This window comes from Caloenas nicobarica, chromosome 1 (genome assembly GCF_036013445.1).
Source record: "Caloenas nicobarica isolate bCalNic1 chromosome 1, bCalNic1.hap1, whole genome shotgun sequence".
NCBI classification, from domain to species: Eukaryota; Metazoa; Chordata; class Aves; order Columbiformes; family Columbidae; genus Caloenas; species Caloenas nicobarica.
This window is the reverse complement of record NC_088245.1, coordinates 170,581,081-170,598,802: the sequence shown is the minus strand read 5'-3', so window position 1 is coordinate 170,598,802 and position 17,722 is coordinate 170,581,081. Positions and strand designations below refer to the sequence as shown.

General features: G+C 37.0%; 1 protein-coding gene across 16 annotated transcripts in view; it reads right to left on the bottom strand.

The window, feature by feature from the left end:
• MYCBP2 (MYC binding protein 2) overlaps positions 1–17,722 on the bottom strand; it is a 196,207-nt gene that overhangs the window by 101,328 nt on the left and 77,157 nt on the right. For 15 of the 16 annotated variants that reach the window (XM_065653542.1, XM_065653560.1, XM_065653596.1 and 12 more), the window contains 9 exons: positions 15,027–15,146; positions 14,516–14,597; positions 8,176–8,293; positions 6,800–7,004; positions 6,308–6,461; positions 3,751–3,923; positions 2,524–2,649; positions 2,293–2,420; positions 542–633 (listed from right to left, as the gene is read on the bottom strand). In XM_065653542.1, the coding sequence (XP_065509614.1) occupies positions 542–633; positions 2,293–2,420; positions 2,524–2,649; positions 3,751–3,923; positions 6,308–6,461; positions 6,800–7,004; positions 8,176–8,293; positions 14,516–14,597; positions 15,027–15,146 (1,198 nt within the window). Of the gene's footprint in view, positions 1–541; positions 634–2,292; positions 2,421–2,523; positions 2,650–3,750; positions 3,924–6,307; positions 6,462–6,799; positions 7,005–8,175; positions 8,294–12,611; positions 12,723–14,515; positions 14,598–15,026; positions 15,147–17,722 lie in introns of those variants that run through there. The other variant, XM_065653660.1, reaches the window with a different exon arrangement.

Genomic DNA, 17,722 nt, shown 5'->3' with positions numbered 1-17,722 from the left:
CCATGGATTATCTGAATGTTAAATTATTTCATAACAGGGAATGAAAAAGCAGCTAAAATGTGGCTAACACCATTCACAGGCACAAATCTTTAATGCAATAACTGCTTTATTCTAATGAGCTGAAGCGCAATAACCCTTCTTTTAGGCATGATAATTTCATATTACAATAAGTTTAATGAGGAGTTGTTTAATACAAATACCCGTTTGCGCTTGAAAGCATCCTTTTGATAGAAGCATTCAAAAGAGCTGCTGCGACGTTTTGTTTGTCTTCTTCTCATCATAGGAATTTGGGATTTGGCTTTGATTTATACAATAGCAAGTGTGAGATGATTTTTCCTTTTAATTTAGTACCATAATGGCTTGGTGAGGTATTTGGTGTTTTACTATTTTACCCAACACACTGTGTCTGAGTGTTTCACATTACTCGCTACAAACTTCTAATGATGTAGATCATACCTCTGTTGATATTTAGTATTATTTTAATATGTATATGAAGAAATTAAGAACAAATATCAAGAAGTAGGTAAGGAAAACATCTTACCTAGCAGCACAATCATATGCTAAGACATCTGTTTCAGCAAGAAGGTCTCCATCAGTCTCATGGTCTCCCCCATCTGGACCCAATTCAAACAACTGGTGGAGAAAGAAAAAAGGTAAAAATATGTCTTAGCTATTAGAAACCTTATAACAGCACTTTTCCTGTCTAGAGTTCTGGAAATTGTTTACAACTACTCTTTCCCCTTCCCAAAAGTAACCCCTTGTTACTACCACTAACAGGCAAATTCCTATCTGGAACTCAGAATTTCATAACGTCATTAACTTTTAAAAAATAGCAACTGACACTGATCTCACAGTCCTATGCCCAGATACATTCTTAAGTGGAGAAACTCCCTAAATCTTGCAGGCAAGTCAAATGCAGAGCATCTGAAAAAGGCAAAGTTGGGCAGAAGGTGCAGACCTTCCGCCATAGATTGAAATGCATAGAAGATATAACTCAACTTCTCCAGAAAGGGGCAGCTTGACTGTTAGCGGAGGTGGTCAACAGTGTTATAAACAGGTGGTGAAAAAGAACATTTTTCTTACTCAGTCAAAAACCACTTCTAGAGTTTGATTAGTTTGAAAAAGGACCACAATAAAAGTCCATGTCATCGCTTGCAAACGCCTGTTTAATAGACAGTTTGTCTGTGGTAGGACTGGCAAATCTTATCTTGGCTATAACCTAATCCTAGACAACCAGAAACAAATTGAAAAAAATAATACTAGAGTGCTTTCACAGGTTTACTACTTCTAGTATGAACATTAGTCATGCCTTTTTTTTTTTTTTGTTAAGTTTCTTGACTAGAATGAAATATAACTACTTATTTTGGATCTCCTGTTGTCTTATGCAAATGTTACTACTAAGCACATACCATCCATTTCCCTAAAACAAACTTCAATACCTATTCACCTGAAAACAGAAAATCAATAACCCACTAAACAACAAGTAACATATTCTGAACATACACATACAATACAGATCTCAGACAAATATTAGATCCTTCCTTTACAACATTTTTGGGGAGTTTCTGAAAATTCTATTAAATGCAGGAACAGAAGCTAATTGTGAGAAACCAGCGCTCTGTCATCACATTGTCTATGTGAGCTTTTTTATCCAAAGCCAGCTTTATTTATTTATTTTAAAATCAGCACACATGCTCCAGCCCTCATCATCCTTTTACTTGGGACAAAGCAGACTTAAATATGTTTGGTGACAGTCACACTCTGTTGAAGAATCCCAGCTGAGAAGTTATCCAGAGAGAAATCTGAGAAAGACATGGCAGGGACAGCAGGAAGCAATGGCTCAGCTGGTACTGAAGGAATTCCAGCTACTGGTAAACGCTGTTTTTCTGTTGTTGAGAAGCAGTCCCTCGTGTTTTCTGACATATGACATGATTCTAACCTGAAGTTCGTAACACCAGTTTTCTGCAGGTGGACCTCTGAGCCTTGTGTAAATAGATCACAGAACCACTGCCATATCTGCTCAAGACATCTGTATGATGGCATTTAGTGAAGGTGAGAATGGGCTAATTCTTGACAACTACGAATAGTAATCCTCAGCTCTCTACTTCGCCTACCTTACCTGCATAAGGTTCATTACTCCTCACTGAGAAGCCTTCTCTAGTTCTATTACTAATGCTTTTAATATACTGTAAGCCACTCATTCATCAAAAATAAAATTACAGTTTTAGGTAGTATTTCTAAAGTTCTGATTTTAAAACATAATATTGTTTAAAATAAAACACACAAACTTACCTTTATTTTAGCAGTGTATTCACCTCTACCTCCAAAAAGACCAAGACCACCTAACAAAATATCCGTATCTGCACAGAAACGGATGGCTTCTACTGAGTGGGCTGAATAACCCCAGCCTCCTCCATGACCTGCAGAAAAAAAACCACACAACAAAAATATATTTAATCTATTTTAGTATTTTATTCTAGAAGCCTGATCAGCTTGTGCTATAAAATTTTACTGTGCACATACTTTCAAATCTGTTCACAACACTGTAGTCTTCTTTAGAATAAACTTTCATTACTGCTTGAGTCTCTTCCTCCGTATTTGCTACACCCATTTTTAAGTCCTGCATAGCAGCCAAAGTATCAAGACAACCTAAAAGAAAGCAAACCAAGAAGAAATCAAAATTTCTTACTGTTGATTATAATCAGTGAAATGGAAATTAATATTAGTTAAAAGACCAAAGCAACCTAACTGCTTTGTCCCTAAACCATACATATGCTACTGAATATCGTTATAGCTTTTTGACTAGATCAAGAGTCACTGCTGTAGAACTTCAATGTGGTAACTGAAGATCAATTTCATTTAATTTATTCATTTTCCAGAATAACCAAGAAATGTGATTAAATCTGCTTTGCAACTTTTCTAATGTTAAAGAAATTGCCAGCAACACATTCATTTTTTTTTCTTTTATACATTTCCCATATTACCAAAAAGGAGTTGAAGTATCAGAATTATGGGCAGATTTGAGAATCGTCAGAGAATTAATTTTGTTTCACATACATGGGTACCTAATGTGCCTTACTCTGACTCAGACACAAAAAAGTACCATTCAAGTTAAAGTTTCACACTTCTCTAACACACAATGGAGCAGAAGGAGGAACTGATCACTCATCACGATCAGTAAGTGAGCTAAAAAATAAACCACAAAGCTGTGCTTTGAAGCACTGAGTATGTTGCATATGGTCAGTTTATACACTAACAGAATACAATTATTTTTGGTAGGTTTTTTTAGACTACAAAAGGAAATTACTCCTAGTGCCCCATGATACAAAACTGCAAAGACTAAATTCTAATTTTAGATATTTCATTTACTTTAAAACAAAAATAGATTATTTAAGAGTACTTTTTTTTCCGTCTTTTGGAGACTGCAGGTTAATTTAATAGTACTGCCTTTATCCTGTAGAATGTCCAAAAAGATCATCTAGGAAGGTTTCTTAATTTATTCTGCTGACCTCTAGTAGCAGGTTCCATCAGAACTCTAAAATCCTCTAGCATCATTAAGATAACAGAAGATAACTATTTTGATTAAAACAATGCATATCAGCCAGATTGTAGGTGTTAAGAGCTATGGTGAAAGATTACAAAGTGAAATTTTCACTCACAAAAGTCAGAAAGCTGTTAGATTACAACTCATTTATACATTAAGTAATGCCTCTATTACATCCAAGTTTCTGACTCAGCTTAAATGTATACCTAGAATGTGCAAAGCTGCATGAGATCTGGTGGTTAGAGCTTTGGAACCTGTTGGTAGAGCAAGTTCTGGACTCAAAATACTACACCGGGATTGCATGTCGGGAGCTGAGGGAAGTCTGGAATCGGCAACTACTGCATTGTAACTCCACAGTTCCCTAGCATTTGGTCGAAACCTAGAGCAAAACAAAACAGAGTAAAACAAAAACCCTTTCCCCGACTAAAAAAAATAGAAAAACCTAAGTTATAATTAAATTTTATAAGCTATTGAATGTAAAATGTAGATCTGCTAGTACAAACTCTTCAAACTGAAAATCATTACACCAAATACGTATACACTTTATTAGCTTAACACATTAGCAAATAGACAAAAAAAGGCATTGCATTGTACTTCAAGTCAAAGTCATATTATGGATTTACAAATTTCAGATGATGTTAAGACACTTTTCAAAATTAATAAGTATTAAAATGGCATAATCTATTAAGAAGCATGAAATAACTAGCAAAGTACTAGATATAATGGCAGATGTGCTCAAAAACGATAAAGATGCCAAGCGAAAGTGAAAGGGTTACTCACCTTCAAATAAGAGTAAAAAGATCTTGAGAAATCCAACATATTTTGTTTGGGCTTTTTTTAATGGATAACATCATCTTATGACTTTTTAAGGGATTATAGAAAAGGGCAAAACAAACAAGAGAATACAAAGACTTTCTATACTACAGATTATCATGGAGAAAAATAAAATTAATAAAGTCTTTGATATCACTATGTAAAAGGAAGAAACAGTTACAAAAGGAATTTTCACTTAGTACACTCTTCTAAAAATCCAAATAGGTCTAAGATGGTCTAACTAACAGAAAGAAATAGTTTTAACTAAAAATATTATAAGACACCATATGTATTCAGAACTTTAATGAGCAATGTGCAAGCTTATACATACACGTATATACATATGAAATTATTTAACTGCTTGAATTTCACTACTAACTGAAAAAGTCACAAAGCTGTGAAAAAAATCTTTAAAAATCTATGTAAGCAAGAATCCTGTCTCTCTGTAAAGAGAAACTGCTCCCTTCTTTTAAATTGGCATGAATAAAAATGCCTAGGGATAACAACTAATATATCAAATATTTCACTACTAATAGGCATATTCGTTCATGTGTCTCTTTAGACATTTAATATTTTCTATTAAACAAGAATGGGATAGAACACAGATAAATCTGCAGAGACTCCAATAATCCATTCTTCAGTTAAGCATTTAAGCTCTCCCTTTAGTTCTACAGTCCCTGAAATTCTGCAAGACAATAAAATGCCTCAACACATGCTTACCCACAATAATATCTTTACCATGTGAATTTGAACTTCCTCAAGCTGAATAATCATTTTAGTGTACTACATCAAATTGAGAGGCATCACCTTTTCTCCCCTGAAACTTGCCGCTTTACCAAAGTCATCGATAACTACGTTTTTCATAAACTGAGTTGTTCAGCATGTTTTAAGCACATGGATAATATGACCGAGACCTTTAAGGGATGTGGGTGCTACTCTTCCTTGTTTCAAATCCCAGTATAATTTAATTAAGAACTGGCACTTAGCTAATGAGATCCAAACAATGCTAGGGGTGTGCATTATGCAGGACTACAAATGTCATAAGGGAACATGCCTAGCAAATATGCATGCTTCAATGTTAAGTGGCTATTAAGTTCTTGAATCTCAGTTTGGGATGAAAACATTGAAAATAGGATGCAAGTAGCCTAGGGATACAATGATCTTTTAAAGATATGATCCTACATGATACTGTCTTTTCCAGATGAATGCAGACTAGCTGGCTCCCTGATTTATTCTGTGATTATTTCTGTTTTTCTAAATCTTCAAACAGTTTAAACATCATCCATCACTTGCAGTCACACGACAGCTTTTAAATTACTGTAAAAGCACTGGATGTTATGATTCTGTTTTGGAACAAGGGCTTATGATCTATGCCTGCTCAAAGATACCACTGAAAGCAACCACCTCCCAGACAGTGAAACAAATACAACCATAATTTGAATGTCTATGCCATTGAAATAAGTATCTTTATTTTGACGTCTCAAAATGTCGGAAGTGAAAAGAATACAATTACTCCACTCCTCCTTCTCCTATTAGAGTCTTAACCACTAATGCCTGAGAGAAGGATAAAGATCTAAGACACAAGGTTGTGGAGGCTGGGTATGGCAAGAAAATGAAAATATTCAGTTAAGTGCTAAGGAGATGAATGAAAGTAAGAGAAGAATAGAAAGATTGAATAAGTGGAATAGTTTTGGGCCACCTAAGCATCATGAAACTGGAATGAGAATGATGCAAAAAAAAAGAAAAGAAATTTTAAAAATTCAGTCAAAAGAAGGTGCTTGTTTTGGGCTTACTTGAAGAAATTGTTGCAAAACTGTGAAAAAAGATACATGGAAGACAAAAAACTGATTCACTTACTAGGGAAATGAGCATAATAAAATCTCCAGCTTCCAAAAATATTTTTTAAAGGATTTCTACACTATGACTTCAATAGCTATAATCCACACTTGCCTCCAAATAACATCATAGACAGGATCCAGACACACACCAGAACCTTGAAGATCTTCCTGTTCAGAATCATTGAATGTTTTGCAACTGCCATCTACTTTGTTTATCAGAAGACATTTAAAAGGAGGAGGTTCTGATATTGAAGCTGGTACCAAACCTAGATTAGGGAGCAAACAGAGCAGAAAAACATGAAGACTCCGCTCATTACATGGCATTTTCTATGCATGAAGCATCAATGTAATGTAGTAGGGAAGAACAGATATACTGCTAGAGCAAAAAATAAACCATAGTAAGATTTAAGTGCAAAAGTTTGGACTTTTACATTCTTATTTAATAGAATTAATTTCAAAAGGAGCTAGGATCACTATGTGCAGTATAACTAGAAAGCCTCCATTCACAGTTTTGACTTGTTGCTCCTCTATTGTTCACATGACCAAAGGTATTTTTTCTCTAATATTTCTATAAGCATTTAAAATATTCAAGAAGAGTTCTTGCCTATTATATGCCTGCTGGCAAATATCTCTGATGTAGCAAGCACATGAGAATTAATGAGAGCTTCGTCGATCCGGAGAAAAGTCTGGTCTCCACTCGCTCCAATCCACGTTGCTTTGCGTCCGTATTTAGAGCCTATATTAGGCATAGGTGCTGGCTTTGCATTCCAGTAGGGCATATCCAGAATCGGTCTACCAAGCTGACCTTTCTACAGGGAGAATGCAAGAATTAGTAAGTAACAGTAACAACAAATCTCAAAGATGAACAAGTTACTTCAATAGTTTCAACATACAAAGTTAGTAAACTGGAAGAGATAGTTTATCACAAAATTACTTTCAAAAAGCAATGGTTAGTGAAGTATTACACATTTAAATACAAGGAACAAGTTATGGACAGATAGGCTCCTCTCTATTCGGTTAGGTATTTGAGGTAACTTTTTTTAAAGGCAACTCAAACTCTCCATGATGGATAACACTCCGTTCCATCTTCTGAATCAAACAGAAAAGTATTTATTCTCCTTCAATACTCAATAGCTGAATAACTTTAGTGCTAAACAAAGAACCAATTAATAGGACAGGAAAAAAAAACAACCAAAAAAACCCAAAACCAAACAAACAAAACCCCAGAAAGAACCAACCAAACAAAAAACAACCACCAAAAAAACCAACCCAAAACCCATGCAGATTCAGTCTAAATTCCATTCAATTCCAAACTTACGTGGACTGTAAGACTTACAGTCCACGTATGTCTCAAAAATACCTAGAAATCGATTAGCATATCAAACTTGAGCTAAAAAGAGCATGCTCATTAACATCCACACCTGGAGATCCAGGGCCTTATTTCTTATCTACAGCTAGTTACTGATAGACCAACACTTCTTATGCCGTACCTAAGTATGTAGTAAGAACTGCTGCAATAAACCTGTTCAGACTCCATCTACCTCACTCAGAGAAAGGAAATTCATTGCAGCCTGGTGAAGTCAAGGTAATTTTTTTTTTTAAATGGTAAGGGAGAAGAAGCATACCCGCACAGCAAATACCCTTTTTTTTCTAACACATGCAAATAGACAAATAATAGAATATGCAATAGATATTTATATGCAATGGAACTTGCAATAAGAGTCTGAAAGAACTCGTGCACCTTATAAAATAACCCAGTTTTAAATCACCATCTTCACTAAAATGTAAAAAACACCAAAAGTTTCTGGCACCATGCTGTTCTAACCACAATAATATTAGAAGCCACATTTTTAAACATAACAGACACAAAAAGACATGCAGAAGTCTTGAGTAGTTCTATAAAAGCAACCGTTTTGAAAAGGTCTTTGAACAATACACTAACTACTAGCTTATTTCCATAAGTAAATATTATTTCCTTACTGAGAAACTTCCAAATGTGAAAACCTGGCCATCCATTAAGAGAATAGCTGTATGGTTGCTCCCAGCAGTAACTTGTGTACTAGGACCTGGTAATGCTTGCACCAAAGTTGGACATCCCCTATATCAAAATAAATTAATTTTGTATCAATACATGCTTGTGCAACATTTAACACATACATTAGTATTATAAGGCTTTCAATCACTGTGAAATACATTCGCTATGTTCACATACTATAAGGAACTAGAGTCAAGCAACATCTTACATATTAAATGAAGAAAGGTTTGACTGTACTGAATATTTAAGTTTATGCCTTCTTTGTTACAGAGAACCAGATCAAGTACCCTCTCTTCCATTTAACTCAGAAATTAGCATAGTACATAACTGTAGGATTACACTAAAGTTACTGTAGTTACACTTATACGTCTGCATGTATATGTATTTATATAAAATATATTGCAATGAACCATAGCAGTAAAAAAATTCTGTACTGAGGACACTAGTTAAGCACCAATTAATAATTTTTTTTCATTATGAAGCAAAGTCTTATGTGGTTGGTACTCTAGTACAATTATGGAAAGCAATATTGATATGGCCCTCCTGAAACCACTGTCTAGGGAATTATAAAATAAAGAGAAGGTCTACCCACCTCCATCAACTTTCTAATGGAGAATAAGATATTTAAAACTGCTTTCCACCAAACTCAAACTCAGGAAAGAACAAACCTCTCCAAACTGTTTCCCAGAAAGATCTGAAAAATTCTAATCTGTTTCTCTCCCAAATATGGACAGGTATAAGAAAACAGATTTCTCATTACAGTAAAAATAAAGAAAAAAAACTCCCCCCACACACAAAGCAAAAAACAATAGAATGATCAAGAAGCAAAGAAAGAAAACCTGAAGTGATGACTTAGAATAGAAACAAGAAAGAAGATCAAAGTATAAGATACTAAAAATTAATTTTTATCTCAATCTCAAAAAAGTGAACAGGAGCCTACAAGAACTGTACCAGACTTTGAATCCCATAATGAATGTCTACCAAGACTTCAAATTTATTGTGGACTTAGAAAGATTGTGAATTTGAAGAACAAGTTATTCCCAAATAACACTTATATTTGGGAACTCTGACCCCAGAGAACAGTAGCACTATTTAAACTTACTTTTAAGCACACACTTTAAAGAGCAGGTTAATCTAAAATAAGAACAAGTTGTCTTACACTGGAACAAAAATTTTTAGTCCACGGTTACCTAGCAATTGTTTAGCAGCTGATGTGTATAAAGATGGCTTATCCGCCTGTTCTGGTTTTGGCTGAAACGCAGGTAAAACAGAACTCAAGAAAGTAAGAGGAAGGAGGTGCGTTGTGTGTTCAGCAGGGAAGAGGAAAGGGTAGATGGGAAGATGTGAACATATGGAAGTGTGGAACAGAGGAAGGCAAAATGAAGCTAAGTTGATGACATGAAGGAGAGGGAACACAGTTATACAGAAAGAAATTATTCCTTTGTCGTGAATGCAGCTTCCAGTGGGTGATGCTAGTGGAGATGGAGAGACTGAAGGGCAGCATAAAATTTGGTAGGGGATGCACAACATGACATTCATAACTTTAGAAGCCTTTGTTGGCTTATAGGCACATGGGTTTGGGCAACAGTAAGATGACACAAAGACACAGAGATCAAAGTTCAGCAGCACCAATGGTGAAACATTTTAAAAACAGAAGAAATGTTACATTTGCCTTCCATTAACTTTAAGGAAGCCTGAAAAGGCACTGAAGCAGGAACAAAACATAATTAAGAACTAATCCAAAAGCATTCCCGTTAAAGGGAAATATTTTGATTAATTTTTTTTTTCCTCTACCTCAAAACTATGGTAGCTGCAGGCATGGAATTATCAACTTCATGCTTTAAAGAAGAAAAAAGTTAATGTTTCATCTATTTGATACATAAAAGTCAAGCTATTAACACCAAAGCTATTTATCTGTTTTGCCAATAAAATCTATCTAACAATGTTATCTGAATGCTGCATATGATATTCCCTTGGCAGCAGCAGAGCAAAACCAGACAAGCAACTAATGTAGAAAGATGTATGTTCTACTCTTACATAGCTCTTTTGTTAAGGTCACTCAGCTTTTGGAATGGCCAACTACAGTGTATCAACTAAAGAAGTGAACAGTGAAAAACCTAAGTACATCACCAAATTAAGTAAAATTACAGAAAAATAGTTTTCACTTCATAAAATGATGAGTTATTTGGAAAAATACAATAAGCCAGTTTGATAGATGTATACAGAATTTAAAACCTGTGATACTACAGCGTACTTCCCTGTCCCTCTGGAACTCAACACAGGAAAGCTCAGCATAGACACTTAAGAGTCTGAGAGACTTTTTGGACAGAGTTTTGACAAGCAGGGTTTTTCCATTTGAATGGGAGAAAGCAAGAAGTATTCTTCTGTGACGGAGCTGAATGTCACATTGGTGTCAAACACTCACAGATTCTTTGGCTTTTGGATACGACACAGGTACTTAAGACAGATCAACCACAAAAGACCAACCCACAACTATACAGAGAGTAACCTTTGGGAAAATATAAGATTGCTGAATGGAAAGCAGCAGATACACATACAGCAGCTAACTCAGGATCTTGCAGAAGGTCCAAGCGCATTTTGGCAGCCCACACGCAAACCCTCATCCATCCTGAGGGGTCAGCGCTTCCGGGAGCACATGCACTCCTGGAAAACTCGTCCTGCGTTAACTGATGGGACGATCGCTGTCCATGGTACTGATCCAGGCAAGAGCTGCCCACCAGGGCCAGTACAAGAATGTCACTTGGGGCAGCTAACCCTGGTGCTGTAAACTCAGGTTCACTACGTGCTGGTACCACGCAGTGCGTAAAAGGAAACAAGTAGTAACTCCTGTCAACTGCAGACAGAGTTGGTGAACAAAAAAACCCCCAAACAAAAACCAACAACAACGAAAAACCCCAAACAAAAAAGTGTGTGTCCCTCAATCCCCCGCAAAAAGACAAAAAACCCAACAACCAAGTATTTTACATTTTTGAGTAATTGGAAGGTTGGTGAAAAGATATAAATATGACCTACACTCCAACGCTGAAGATAATCATACAACGCACCTAGAAACATGGTCCTATCAAACAGAGATGATGGAACACACTTTTTTATTTCCTAGAGATATTAGCAGGACACAGTTTCTACACTTTGTCTTCAAATAGAACACAGTTGACTGTCCGCAGTAGGTCTGTTCATTTTCTTCCACATTATCCTTGAACCTTCAGAAACAAGACTTCATGAGGATTGTCTTACTTCAGTTGTCCCATTTCTGGAGCTTGACCACCAGATCAAGTGCTTGCTAATGTAGTGCTGACACCAACAGTTCGTACAAGAAATGCAGGCAAATTTTGAGTAATAACAGAAAGACTCTGGAGTTTTAAGTCCCAGCTTATGAAGAGAAGCATCAGCAAACAGGCCTTTGCTTACCCAAATACAACACATACTATTTTTCATCAAGACTAGATACTGCAAGGCATTTCTTGCTTCCATTGAGTTTCTAGCCACCAGCATCTAATTTGAGAAGAAAACAAGCAGAGAGTGACAAATCCTTCATGTGGTGAATAGCTCATCAACATCCATCACTTTGGATTTTACAACAGAAGGTCTATGCAGACTAGTTTAATGGCTCCAGCATACTGATATGGAAAAAATAGCCTCTGAGGAACCAGATCACTTGCATTTTTACATGGTCCATCTGTGAATGGCTGAAGTCTTTGCTGGAGAAAAAAATACCACCACCTTGTGCATATTCCTTGTTCCTCCACAAGATTTCAGTTCTATTCATGGTTTATTGAGAAGCACATTGTCCTGTTCATCTGCTGTTTTGTTTGCTTGTGTGTATAAAAGATAATCCTGAAGCTCTTCTAGGGCATGTAACCTGCCTCATTCCTACTGAAGTGGAGAGGCAGAATTTGTGGTGCTAACCATATTCTCACAGAGGAGTCCAGAATCCCCTTAATTAAGGAGAAAGACAAGTCTAAACAAGCATGTGGAATTCAAAATAGGTAAGCATTTTCAAAACTTTAAAAAAATACAGTCTCACTACTAAATCTTTACACTGTAAGACAGAAGTCTCTGAAAGGATAAGTCATCAGTTGCTGCCCAGGAACTTCCATCATTGCTTCATCTGGCAATGAAGACAGCTCCCTCAGATGAAAACGAGAATTGCTGCATTGTCCCTGACAGTTCTTGCTTTCAGGGGCCCCCATATTTAGTTATACTAGCTATGCTGCCTAAATTGTGCTTCCTTTTTTTTTTTCCTCCTCTCCCTCTCTCCTGGAAACACAGTAGATTATTAGTTCCTGGATTCAGAAGATGATGGTCTTCCTGAGGTCGATACAGGCAATGTGACACACTGCATGACTGACATACCACTGACCTGGCTGGAGCTGGCCATCTGAGCACCACTGCATCCCAAATGAGGTGGAAACTCTGCATAAGGATTCCCTGTTTCCTTCTCTGAGTCCCTTACTGTGAGGACAGAGGAGAGATCTCTACTTAAAGCTGGAAAAAGAAGTACATCAATGAGGAAATTACCATGTGAATGACGGTGCTAAACAGCAACATAGTACTACAGCCAGTTCTCATGCACAGGACATACTCCAAATTTCTTCAAGGCTTTTTTTTTTTTTTCAGACACTGTCTAGGGTCTGCTATAGAACAATTTCAAGGTCAGTGCCAAGTTGCTTGTACCTCCTCATCTTGTAGGCCTGGTCAAGCACTATCCTTTGGCACAGGATGTTCCGTGTTCTCTTCTAGGATTTCACTTGGAACCATATACGGTTTCCATCCAGTTTCTGCCTACATAAGCAACAGATGTGGGGTTTACTGCCTGAAATTCTGACAGATACAGCAGATAGCGCCGATGCCTTCAGTAAAGCCAAGGGATTTCGTAAAAGTTGGAAACAGGAGACAGTAAGTTACCAGTACAAATGTCACTGCTGTTTGTATCTCTTCAGTCTTTAAGACAGAAACTAGTCTTATTCTGCTAGTGACTTGAATTGCCAGCTGATGCAGTTGTAGCTTAGAACAAGCAACCAAGAATTTCCAGGACTGAAAAATGAAGTACTTGTCTGATACAGCTCTGTCATAGGCAGAAACACAGATTGCATTCACCAGTCCAATGCAAACAGTTTAGAGACTACCATTAGGCACAGCAGTCAATGAAAAGTAACATTTCCAGTAAACTTTCTTTCTTCTTTCACTGTGCCCCTTTTGTTTAGTGAATCCAACAAAAGTGTTAAGATGATGAAGATTTCTTCAGAAACTTGATGAAAGAAATGATTTGGAAGTCTCCAAAGGACAGATGTTCAGTAATTTTGATCTTACTGCTACAAGACAAATGGCAGAACTAAAGACACATCATGGATGTTCCACTCTATATGCCTTTTACATAAGGATACACACTCAAAGCCTCACTGATTCCTGCTACTCAAAATTCCACGTCTTACATGTAAATAATATATGCGCATGCCCAAAGAACAACATTATTACATTTGCTTTTATGGCAGGACACTAATTGTCTACTTGAGTGAACAAATGAGATACCAAGGGTGAGACTGAGCTTCACATTAAAGACATCTATATTCAGTTGTCTATGTTTTCATTGTAGTCAACGGAGATCAAGAAAATAGTTTACAGAGCTATTGAGCATACCTAAAGGAGATAAATAGCAGCTGGCTAGTCAAATATCTCTCTGGACTCTGTTGACTTCTTTATTATATTTGACCAGAAAGAAAACAAACAGGTCACTCTCATGCTGACATCTAAAGTACATGTACGCAAAATACAGCTGAGACCCAAGCTTAGTGATTTAATTCTGGAGATCAACAATAAACAAAAGAGATTTTATCATAACTGAACTGCTGCCAGTAACGTAACAGCAGGTTAATCTAAGTTAATAATATAATATCTGAGTTATTGCATATGTAGTATTTCGTAGAAAAAATGAAATCCTAATGAGATGTCAATGTCATTCTCTCACATAGGCAAAGAGAAGTGAAGAGACAAACATTTTATACTCAATTAAAGCTACACTAATAACTTTGCACAGAAGCCTTCACATATTAAACAAAATACCTATAGAGTATGAGTACAGTTACTGTTAAAAGTGCATCTATGCAGGGAGTTTATATGGAATAAGTGCAGAATGAGAGCGTATCAACTTAATTTGGACAATATCTGAGTTTTTCCACTTGCTAGCTATAGAAAAGCAAAAAACTTAGTCACTTTTTATCCAGCAGTATAGTAATCAAGAATCACATCCTTTGATTACCAGCTTACCTGGAATTAACATCACCGTGTCCAAGTTGCCCATGCTGCCCATATCCAAATGTGTAAACATCACCATTCTCCATCAAAACCACTGAAAAACAAACAAAAAAGAACATTTTTCTGACATGCACACATGTGAACACGGTACAGCACCAGTGCTGCTTAGCCTTTCTGAGCAGCACAATCAACAGTCCCTACTCAAACACTAAAAGACCTATACCAGATTCCACAACCTATCTCAGCTGGCATCCCCATACAGGGCTAGAGCTGTGCCATGCACATGTTGCCAAATGGTGACAAAAATTGCTTAAAAGCTCTGACGTAATTCAATATACAATATTTATAGTCCTTTTCATTGTTGACGGCCAACATAGTAGGCTACCACATAATATAACCTTTTCAACCTTTAATGCTCCCATATACATCTTTATGGAAAATTAAATAGAAAGCAGTGAAAACACATATGACAACATTAAAAAAAAAGCTACACTATAATTCACACTTATTTATTTGTTTTTACCTGAATGGTGAAATCCGCAGCTGACTTGTACAGCTCGCAGTTCGCAGTCAAAGCGGACAGCCCCGGGTGGATAGGTTGTGATTTTGCTGGCATCCTTCTCACCTCTTTCTCCACTTCCATCTATAAACAAACCTTAAAATTATATCCCATGTCTTCTAAAGAGTTATATTAGAAGAATGAATAGAACAAGAATAGTAAATAACTCCCCACCCCACCATTTGTAAGGTAGGAGAAGGAACTCACAGAACAGTAAGAGAGACAGCTCAAAATGGGGCATCAAAGTAGATATGAAAGACGACAGAAACTCTATATCTAAAAAGCCTACTACAAAGTCACACACTGGAAAATATCACATCCTCTAAAGCAGAAAACTTCTGAAGAGTAGACAAAAATGCCCAGCAAAAAAAGAAATTCAAAGTACTTCAGAAGTTTTGCTTCATAACCATCACTTTCATTCTTCAATAACATAGCATTATGAAGTAGACAGAAAGCACTGTAATTAGACTGAACAGGAATAGCCTGGTCTAATTTCTTTTCCCCATTTACTACTTGTTATGGATTTTTTTTTTTATTCCAACTTGGCCACATAGTCATTGTTTTACATAACTACCAATTGCTTATGCAGCTGATTTTTAACAATGCTGACATACTCGCTACTAGTGCATTTCCTGCCCATTTAAGATGCATTTTTAGACATTGTTTCTGCGATTTCTTCTAGTCTGAAGTGCCTTTTTAGTTCCTAAGTTCACATTGCCCTTGCATCAGATAAAAATCACTGAAGTGACAAATAAAGTGTATTATTTATGAACATCCTTAAAGATACAATCTTCTCAAGAAATCAGAATGTTTAAGTCATCTAACAATTAGACTATAATTAAACTATATGGTCACAGGGTCACAAAGGCAAGTGGTTTCATAATACTAGCAGGAAACCAACGTGACAGAAAAACAGTTGTGCTCATCACCATTAACACCCCTCCATCTGTGTACAAAGCTGGCAAAGAAAGATCTACAGGAAGTTCATTTTCACAATGAAAAATTTAATCTATGACTTCAGTCACACTATCTCTAGCATAGAGAAATGAAAGAAAACACATGAAGTGAAAAGTAACTGCATACAGGCGATTCCGCACTCCATCTGTGAAAATTACTGCTTTGTTAACAAAAATTGATACGGGGAAACAATTGCTGCCCAAAGCATCCAAGGTGTTATTAATTTAGGTCTACATTTATTACTTCTACACGTTTTCCTGAATCATCATTAGTGGAGGTCTGAACTCTGAGACTTCATTATTCATTGTGTGCAGCATAGCTCTTACAGACTTACAAGTCTTCTAGACTTCAAATATAATTCTGTTTTTATATATGTTGCTCAAACTTTCTTTCCTTTTTATTGCATGGAAACTGCTGATACAGTAATTTCAGCACTTCTATCACAAACTATTTTAACAAATCTTACTGGTCTGGAAATAAAGCTATTTTCTAGTGATGAATGAGTACAGAAATTATATTAATCTCCATGTAGTTTACATCTGTAAAGGAACAGTGTGTATAGGTATTAAGTAATGCTTTTGAAGAATTAGGTTTAATAGCATAGGTACTTATTTGAAAATATGGGTACCCTTCATCAAAAAGAGTTATACTAAGACTATAAGTTGGATATGTGTGAAATGGAGACATTGTAAAGGAATTGTCAGGCTCTCAATTGCCATGAGATTTTTGAGGTTCTTCCAACAGCGTCCATTGTGTACTACCAGACTGTATGCAGATTAGAAGAAATGTTTCCCCGAACTGGGAGGAGCGGCAGACATGCCAGAAGGCTGTGCTGCCATCCAGCGAGATCTGGACAGGCTGGAGAGTTGGGCAGGGAAAAAATTAATGAAATATAACAAGGGAAAGTGTAGAGTCTTGCATCTGGGTAGGAACAACCTCAGGTTCCAGTATAAGTTGAGGAATGACCTATTAGGGAGCGGTGTAGGGGAAAGGGACCTGGGAGTCCTGGTGGACAGCAGGATGACCATGAGCCAGCACTGTGCCCTTGCGGCCAAGAAGGCCAATGGCATCCTGGGGTGTATTAGAATGAGGGTGGTTAGTAGGTCGAGAGAGGTTCTCCTTCCCCTCTACTCTGCCCTGGTGAGACCTCATCTGGAATATTGTGTCCAGTTCTGGGCCCCTCAGTTCAAGAAGGACAGGGAACTGCTGGAGAGAGTCCAGCGCAGGGCCACAAAGATGATTAAGGGAGTGGAGCATCACCCTTATGAGGAAAGGCTGAGGGAGCTGGGGCTCTTTATCTTGGAAAAGAGGAGACTGAGGGGTGACCTCATTAACGTTTACAAATATATAAAGGGTGAGTGTCACGAGGATGGAGCCAGGCTCTTCTCGGTGACAACCAATTATAGGACAAGGGGCAATGGGTTCAAGCTGGAACACAAGAGGTTCCACTTAAATATGAGAAGAAACTTCTTCTCAGTGAGGGTGATGGAACACTGGAACAGGCTGCCGAGGGAGGTTTTGGAGTCTCCTTCTCTGGAGACATTCAAAACCCGCCTGGACGCCTTCCTGTGTAACCTCATCTGGGTGTTCCTGCTCCGGCAGGGGGGTTGGACTAGATGATCTTTTGAGGTCCCTTCCAATCCCTAAGACTCTGTGATTCTGTGATCTGTCTGCAGCTTCTTATGTATGAACAAAAGCAAATA